This window comes from Telopea speciosissima, chromosome 1 (genome assembly GCF_018873765.1).
Source record: "Telopea speciosissima isolate NSW1024214 ecotype Mountain lineage chromosome 1, Tspe_v1, whole genome shotgun sequence".
Classification (NCBI taxonomy): Eukaryota; Viridiplantae; Streptophyta; class Magnoliopsida; order Proteales; family Proteaceae; genus Telopea; species Telopea speciosissima.
The window spans coordinates 1,822,368-1,830,810 of record NC_057916.1 but is presented as its reverse complement, the minus strand read 5'-3'; the positions used below and the strand labels follow the sequence as shown (position 1 = coordinate 1,830,810).

Genomic DNA, 8,443 nt, shown 5'->3' with positions numbered 1-8,443 from the left:
TACCTGTCAAAGGGACCTTCACTTGGATTATCAAATTCTCTTAGACTAACTATTTTGATCCATTCTACTATTGATGATTGATAATTTAATTCATTCTTCATGGGTACTAGAAGTAAATGTGTTTGGTAAATCCACTACATTTAATAGAATACAAGGATCATGATGGTATCTCATTTTGATTACATTTTACCATATATGTGACAGGGATAATGCTTTAAATTCTTAGGTAAGTGGACACTGGATTTTTTTAAAATACCTTTACAGACCCTCTTAGACTAACATGTTCTTGATCAGATCCAGTTTTGATCTCCATTGTATTACAAATATTGTAGCAGTTATTAGGTCTGTATCCTTTTTGACATATGGAAGACTTGGTCTGTAAATTTGCAAGTGGAAAAGGAATGGCAAGCTGCTCTTTCTGCCAGCTCTGGCTCAACACCTGTTCACTTAACCCCTCCCTTATTTCCTTTAAACAGACTTGAGACTTTCTCTGATTATGGAGAAAAGTCTAAAGGGCTGACACTTGACTCGAGAGGACAGTGAAGTGTATTCACAGTTTCAATACAAATAGAGCTGGAACCTAGTACATATTTCCACCACTGTATGATGTTTCTATCAATTGCTATAATGCCATCTCTTGTTCCTCTTTCATTCCTTGACCTTGCTGAAATTCTAGTTGAGAAGCAAATGTGATGGTGCCCGGGTTCAAGACTACAATGATCACGGTAACCCCAATCGATGAAATTTAGTCTTTATGAGTCATGAGGAGTTGTCAGTGGATGGATGCACACCCATCTCCATGCATGTTATTTTCTATGCTAGCAAGCCATCAGATTATTTTAAATTAAATCTTTGTTAAAGTAAGTTGTGTGTTAAGTATTAATAACCTATCTCCAAGTATGTATAGCTTCTGCACTAGCAAATCATTAGGTTATTTTTTACTAACAGAAAATGAAACCTGTACCCTGATCCTTTAGTAAGTTGTGATGCAGTGATCAGTACAGAGATCCTAGCCTACGAAGATATGGCTATAGAATGCACATATGAAGAGCCCTCAAAATAAACAAACAACTTATTTCACTACTAAGAGGGAATGGGTTTGCAGAATTATGCTTTCTGCTCTTCAGCAGCATAAAGCGCTTTGACTTCCTCAACATCATCATAGCTCCCAAGGAATATGGGGGATCTCTCATGGATCTTCTGTGGGATCAGGTCAAGTGCCTGCCAATATGCATGGTAATAAGTTAACAGTCTATACCAGAGTTTCATAATTTAAAAAAAAAAAATCTCTATCAAATGCATAAACACCAATCTGAGCATAGAAAATAATAGAACTCTTGGCAAGATATTGTCCTGATGATGCACTTACAGTTGGGTTTAGTCATTTATCTACATTTATTGGCAGATCTCATGATGTTTCTTTGAAAGACTTACAGTGTTTTCAGTTAATGAAGAAGTTCTATTTGGGTTATGTTGGTCGAAGTTTTGGGTAGTCATATTTTTAGTAGCAGCTTGATTTGATTGGTTCAGAGATTTCTATATATTGAGTAATTGAATGTAAGAGTGGAAATAGTTATTAACCATTGAAAATGGTATGAAGGTTTGAGAAATATCATGAGTGATGAGAGACACACACAACCATAACCTTATCCCAACTAAATGGGTCAGCTACAAATTCAGCATTTATACCAGTGATGAGAGCAATACAAATTCAGCATTTATATCATTGAGGGCAGTCAGTCCAAATACCCGTTGTTTGCCAGTAAAAGCTTGACCACCTGCCTTTTCCATCAAGAAAGACATCGGAAAGACTTCATAGAGGACACTGTTCAGTTGAGGTACTATATATCAGGCACAAATCAGCATGCAAGACTGGCCATTGTAAATACATCCTATTGTAAGCCTGTGAGTACTATCTAAACATACCGTAGTTTTCCATTTGGGCTCTTCTTATCAGCAGGGTACAAAAAAATACCTCCATAAAGCAATGTGCGGTGGACATCAGCTACCATGCTGTTAACCATTATAGCGTCATTAGAAACTGAACCTTTTTTAAGGTTAAACATAGTACATATCAAAATAGGAAAACGAGAAGACTGAATTATCTAATGATAGAACGGAATATGTTTCATCATTTTTAAATAGTTAACTTTCAGTTAGATTCTGCACTGATTTTTGGATAATCAACTCAAAAAAATCTTGAATTTGCTCCAGCGTAATGAACTTCTGAACAGGCATCTTTAGCAACAGCAGAATCAGGACAAATGAGACGGTTTTCTTTTAATACTAGCTGCTATATTCAGGCATTCAAGTTTTTTATGCAGATATGTATGTCACTCGTGTGCATTTGTGGGGAAAATATGGTCCTCAATTATATGGTCAATCTTTGATTTGACACATCTGCTTAATTCATTTATAATATTGCCCGAGTTTCTTGGCAAATAGCCTTTGCCAAGAAAAGTGGATATGCACTTTCTGATTTTTCTACTTGTACATTTACACATGCAATACTGGACAATATAAATTAACACAATACAAATAAAATTTTCAAAAAAAAAATGATCAACAATTAAAGAGATGAAACTCCCAGTGACACGAGTAGGGCACAAAACTGAGGCATCAGTCTGACACAATTCTGAAGGTAAGCTCAACAGATCAAACTTTCTCAGTAAGGTCTCGTTCTTCTATAAATGTTCAGATCATTCATAAAGTAGATTACAGAATATGCAAGAAAAAATATTTCACTGATAGAGCACAAAATACAGGTACCACCTAGCCTATGTTGCTTGGTTGATTTCTAATTTTGGTAGGTTCGGAAGGTAGATGTCCTAATATCGTCAAACAAGCAACCACAAACTGATAATTTTGATAAAGCATTCTACGTCAAAAACAAGGTTTCAGATTCCTACATTTACTCAAAGGGGTGAAAAATTGATGGAATGCCTTTGAAGTGGTTAAGAATTATTTGAAAGAAAAGAATCACTTGGGGTCACATTTAAGTATTCCTCTCCTCCAAGTTTTGGAGGACAGGAACACTTAAATGTGACCCCAAGTGATTTCTACAATCCTCTAGCAGTCTTGAATTACAATTGGTCACTTGAAATAGTAAGGATTTCATTTCATGAACAAACGTGTGATATGTGAGATGGCAGAGGAGTATGTGGCCCACTTGTTTATTCATTGTAAGGAATCTAGAGACTTGAGGGACTGCCTATTTGTCCTTTTCGAAGTTGCTTGAGGTGATGCCTTCCGAAGTATTCCCTCTGGGGAAAATGGGTGGAATGTTACAGAATATCATCCCATTTGCAGTAAGCTGTGGACCATTTGGTAAGAAACAGGAGGAATTTTGAAGGAAATAGGAGGGTGATCCAAAGAATTTGCAAAATGATCTACCCAATCATATCCTTGATCGAGGTTCAACAACTGAAGTTTTAGGATGTTTCTTGGAAATGTCTATTTCACTTCTATTTTGTCAATGTGATTCTGATGTGCTTTCGCATTATTGCATATGTATGTGTGCGTGTGTGGGTGTGGGTGACGGTGGGTCTAGGAATTCAAATTTACACAATTATATTGTACATCTCCATCATAGTTTTTTGTTTTTTGATCATACTCAATTAAATCTTCATTTTGTTATTCCTTCCCTCCCCCTCTCCGATCAAAGGAAAAAAGAAAAGGAAGGATGAACCAATGAGCAGTTAGTTTATCAGGTAGATTGATGCAGAATCATCACCAAATAGGGCTTATTTCTTTAGAAATAGGCATAGGGTTGGGTTATATACATGTTGGGCCTTTGTTCCCAAGGGTTTTTCATGTATTAGGCCACTTTAATGAGCCTAAACTAGGGGTACATAGGTTGCATACGGGATTAACCCAATACTTAGTTTATTTTTATGTTTTTTTAATTGAACTGGTTCAAATTGGTTGCATCCAATTGGTTCAATTTAAGTGATCATGTGACTTGGTTAAGTGGTCATGTGACAACTTAAGTGGTCATGTGATGTAAGTTGGGCTGGATTAGGACTCTATAAGTCTAGCCATGTTTTGAGTCTATTTCCTTTAGTATTTTAGTTTCCTAGTCAGTTTAAGTTACCTAATAGGTTAGGGATAGGGTTAGGCCTTTCCTTTTTAGAGTAGAAGTCTATTTTTTAGTCTTTTATATAAGGTTGTAAGGGGGCAAAGCCTTGAAGACGGAATTTTGATTAATGAAAAGCTTTTGTTTGCTGCCATTGCTGCTGCCCTGATCTGTTGAGTGTTGCTCCTTGTGAGTGTGCATCCTTGTGGTTCTATCAAGGTGGAAAGGGACTGGTGGAATCAGGTTGACTCCTTACACCGTGACGGCTGGGAGGATCTTCTTCAATTCGAAGGTGGTTCTATCCTTCACATCTATTCAAGCTGCTGCCAGTGGAATCTCCAGTAAGTTTGACACCCAATTTCTTCTTCATCCTTTCCCCCAATCAATCCCCTTTATTATTTGTTTGAATCCCATAAACCCTAACTCCATTAAACCCTAAATCTTGCTGCCCAACCATATTTAACCATTAGAATTACTTCAAATTCAAACCACAGCCTCTCCTTAACACCCCCTACACTCGACCCAAGCTGCTGCCCATATTTTTCTTTCAAAACCCTAAATTTGACCTAATTTCTAAAACCCAAAATCTGAAACCCTAACCCTAATTTCTGGAATTTTGAATTCTCATCTAAACCCAACCAAATCTAGCTTTCTAAACTCCCCAAAACCTGCCTAGTTTAATCGTATAAACTATATTCCCATTATCCTACCCTAACCCTAGGAATTGACTTAAATCCTAGTGATGTCCATTCGAACCAGCAGCCCCTTTTGTTATTTGATCCTGTTGTTTGGCTCCTAGTAGGTCTCCTACCTATCTAGGACTACATTATAGATATTTCAAACATTGGATTCAATATAGATATATAATAACAACTAGAAGTAGAGAGAGTGCAGCATCCAGGTACCTGCCAACATATCTAAGGGATTTTGGTGATGAACCATCTTTAGGGAACTTGCATTTTTCCACATACCTGGGAATAAAATAGTGGCATAAACTACTAATTTTCATGATAACAGCAAGACGAATAAAGCTAGATTGACAAAAACATACTTTGCAGTTGGTCCATCCCAGTTCTTGGCATTTCCTTCATTCACTGAATAGATTTTTCCTTTCTTTGGGATCTGCACGGGGCAATCTCATCAAATGATAAAATACAAAGTAGACCCAAGACAACACCTAGAAAGAGAAGGTATGAACCTAATAGCATAACTGGGACCTAAAAATAAGAAGCCGCACGAGATTAAAAGCAAATGGCATATATTGAGAGGGGTTCTTTGAACTAGTGGAAAAAGCTAAGGGAATTAAAAGATGTAAAAACTTGTTTCGTGTGGATTGGAAATACTAACCTTGATGTCTGCATGGGTTAATATAAACTCCCCAAGAGAGGGATCAAGTGTGAAACCATTGACGCCACTACCAGTACTCAGCACAAGCTGCAACATAAAAAGATACAGGATGAAGACAAATTGTCACCAAAAGCTGTAACAGCACGCTATGCAGGCTGCAGATCTCATGAAACATTGGTCCTTCTAACAGATAACCAAATTTAGGAATCGTAGATTCATTCTAAAACAGAATGAGAGAAAATCCCTACTGAACTGAGAGGAGAGACATTTTAAGCTCTGTTCGGTTCAGCAGCATAGAGAAAACTGAAGAACTCTCGAAAGTGATTGAAGAGAAAATGAACCCAGTAGAGGTTGATTATATGTACCATGCATGAGCTTCCATACATGCAGTAGCCGGCTGCTATCATATTATTCCCAGATTGCAACACATCCTCTAGAGTTGGTTGAACTTTATCTTTAATCATATAAATCCCAAATATCTAGTTCAAAAGAGGAGAAAGGAGATTCAAACCAATCACTATCAATATGATAAAAACTTTGAAAAATAGCAACTTCAAACAAATTTTAAAGGAATAGCATGCTCCAGGTTAAGAGGTCATACAGTTCCAATGGAAACACCACAGTCGATGTTAGAGGATCCATCCAGCGGATCAAAAACAACGATATACCTGCACTATTAGCAAAAATTCTAATTTTTTTATTAGTAAAAGTCCGTGTCCATCATTCAAGTATTTAACACAGCAACTTGAAAAACAGAGAGCATCAGCAGACACCTTCCATGCATTGATGGTGCCACAAATATTGCCTCCTCATCCTCTTCAGAAACAAGTATACACTGCCATAAAAGGTTCAAAGCTTTAAGCAAAATAAGAAAAAAAAAATCATCAAGCTTCTCTGAGCCACATGAGTTTACCAAATGAAGCACAACTTACAGTACGGCCACTGCTTGTTAAAGCCTTGATGAAAACTTCATTTGAGAGCACATCCAGTTTCTTTTGCTCTTCACCCTGGAATCAAGGCAATAGCATCATCTCAAGAGGATAGCCAACAGAAAACATGGCATTCGTGAAGAGATTGAAAATAGAAGCATCATCGAGATATGAGCATAAAATGGAAAAGTGGTTAAAATCCACAGAAAACTTGCCTGAACGTTGGTCTCTCCCGCAAGTCCGATAAGTTTGGCAAGACCGGCCTGCACAAGTAAACACCTCCATGTAACGGGACAACAAAACACACAAATAAGTTGACAGAAGACAAATAATTGACTCATTCCTTCTCCCCTGTTCTGTGTCCTGTTCCCAGAGGTTAATCACGCACACATACGATCTCCTCACAAATTCCGACATCTTTAATTTCTTCACTACTGTCATTAACGGAGTTATAATTGACAGTTGACCAAGCTCACTAAAAGAATTCCGGTTTCATGCGATTCTCCGGGAAGAAGAAACAAATCAGACCAGACCTGACCAGAATTTTCCGTTCATCCATAGTCTATGTCTTTCACTCGGCTCACTTAAAGACTTAATGGGGCAAAGTTCGATCGTAACCTTGATGGGCGATTGGTGACCACAATCTCAATTTAACGAAATTCTGTCCCCCCCCCCCCCCCATGAATCAGAGAAACGAATTGTATAAAGGAAAACTTAAATCCAAATATCCAAACGTATAGGCTTGAAAAGAGAAATCAAAAACTCGAAATCAGCTCTATCAATTAATATGAAAAAGAAGTCGAAAACTAAAGAACAGGCGAGACCTTGTTGACGGCGGAGCAGACAAACTTGCAACCGAGAACAATGTGACTGAGCAAGATAGTGAAATCACCACGCGACTCTGGGTGCTTGGACTGTTCGTTGAGAACAAAACGAGTGATGGTCATCAAATCCGTTTGGGAAGCTTGCGCTGCGTGATCCATGGCGATTACTTATTTGTCTATCAATCTAAGAAATCAAAGTTCTAAATCCAGCCGCAAAAACTCTTACAGAATGGGGAAAAAAATGGAAGAGAAGGTGGAGATAGGGTTGTGTCGATCCACCAAAAGCTAAAAGAGAACGAGGGAGGTCCTCACTTCGAGGAACCCGGTACTTCTGAGGTTGTTATATATAACTGCAATGACTCAGATAACGGCTGATGTGTGTGTGACAAGAGAGAGAGAGAGAGAGAGAGAGAGAGAGAGAGAGAGAGGGTGAAGAAGGGAGAGGATAGGGCTATCTGATGTCAATGGAAGTTCTCACTGACACGTGTTGGTTCCACGGTGACCAAACCCACGCGTGGTCATCACTTAAGATAACGGTCGCGTCCCTTTCCTGCATCTTAGGCTCTGAGCTTTCTCCTTCCCTCTTTCTCTCTATCCGTCTGCTTTGGCCATTTCCAGTTCTGTTTTTTCCTTCCCCTTTTTAAGGGGAAGTTATCTTGTCCGAGCGAAATGCCGGACTTTCAAAACTATTTTTAGAGGGAAAGATTTCATTATTATAGTCAATAATGCATAAGAATATTCTATTCTTGTAGATTTAATATATTAATTAGGAAGAGAGAGTTTTTCCGGGCAAGAAGGTTCACCAAATAAATATCATTCTAGAGATCACAAATCCAATCAAGGGGTCCGCACTTTAGAAAACTCGGTCCTGTCATTCAAAATTTTTGAATCTAAGGAATGAGATACACACATAAATTAATCATTATGTGATCATAATTTTTTTTTTATTATATTTTTTTCCTTTATAATTTTGGCATTCAAACATAGACCATGGATAAAAATCGTTCTAATAATACCTCATTTTTTTATGAATAAAAAAATCCTAAATCCTATTTACATAAACTTTTTCAATGTACTCTACCATTTTTCAAGCATGTGGAAATTGAATGCAAAAAAGTCATCCTTTTTTTGATGAAAATAATATATTAGCTAGGCATCACCCATCAACATTGATCTTAACCACTCTAGGAAGGGGAGGAGACCAAAGCACATGAATAGTATGAAATGGTGGCATGTTAGGAGGATGAAGCTCACAATACTCTTTAGCC

The 8,443-nt window shown here is 37.7% G+C and overlaps 1 protein-coding gene across 2 annotated transcripts; it reads right to left on the bottom strand.

Annotated features, from left to right (window-relative positions):
* Window positions 1-952: 952 nt before the first annotated feature.
* On the bottom strand, window positions 953-7,391 carry LOC122638903 (fructose-1,6-bisphosphatase, cytosolic). Of its 2 annotated transcripts, none has more exons than XM_043831760.1 (12): window positions 7,176-7,391; window positions 6,567-6,614; window positions 6,355-6,429; window positions 6,196-6,257; window positions 6,024-6,090; window positions 5,788-5,901; window positions 5,423-5,509; window positions 5,127-5,197; window positions 4,981-5,046; window positions 1,927-2,013; window positions 1,750-1,825; window positions 953-1,221 (listed from the first exon to the last, which is right to left on the bottom strand). In XM_043831760.1, the coding sequence occupies exons 1-12, from the start codon at window positions 7,332-7,334 to the stop codon at window positions 1,108-1,110; spliced, it is 1,026 nt and encodes a 341-aa protein (XP_043687695.1). In that variant the 5' UTR covers window positions 7,335-7,391; the 3' UTR covers window positions 953-1,107. The 2 variants fall into 2 exon arrangements, with proteins under 2 accessions (XP_043687695.1, XP_043687691.1); XM_043831756.1 differs by lacking the exon at window positions 953-1,221 and adding an exon at window positions 1,518-1,614 and having other exon boundaries at window positions 1,688-1,825.
* Between the last annotated feature and the right edge of the window lie 1,052 nt (window positions 7,392-8,443).

Bases quoted from the DNA above. Each gene is read 5' to 3' on its own strand.
- LOC122638903 (XM_043831756.1), bottom strand. From the start codon at position 7,334: ATGGATCACGCAGCGCAAGCTTCCCAAACGGATTTGATGACCATCACT. The intron at 6,091-6,195 runs GTGTCTGCTGAT...CTAATAGTGCAG, and splicing joins GCACCATCAATGCATGGAAG to GTATATCGTTGTTTTTGATC. The intron at 1,826-1,926 runs GTATGTTTAGAT...TCAACTGAACAG, and splicing joins AGCCCAAATGGAAAACTACG to TGTCCTCTATGAAGTCTTTC.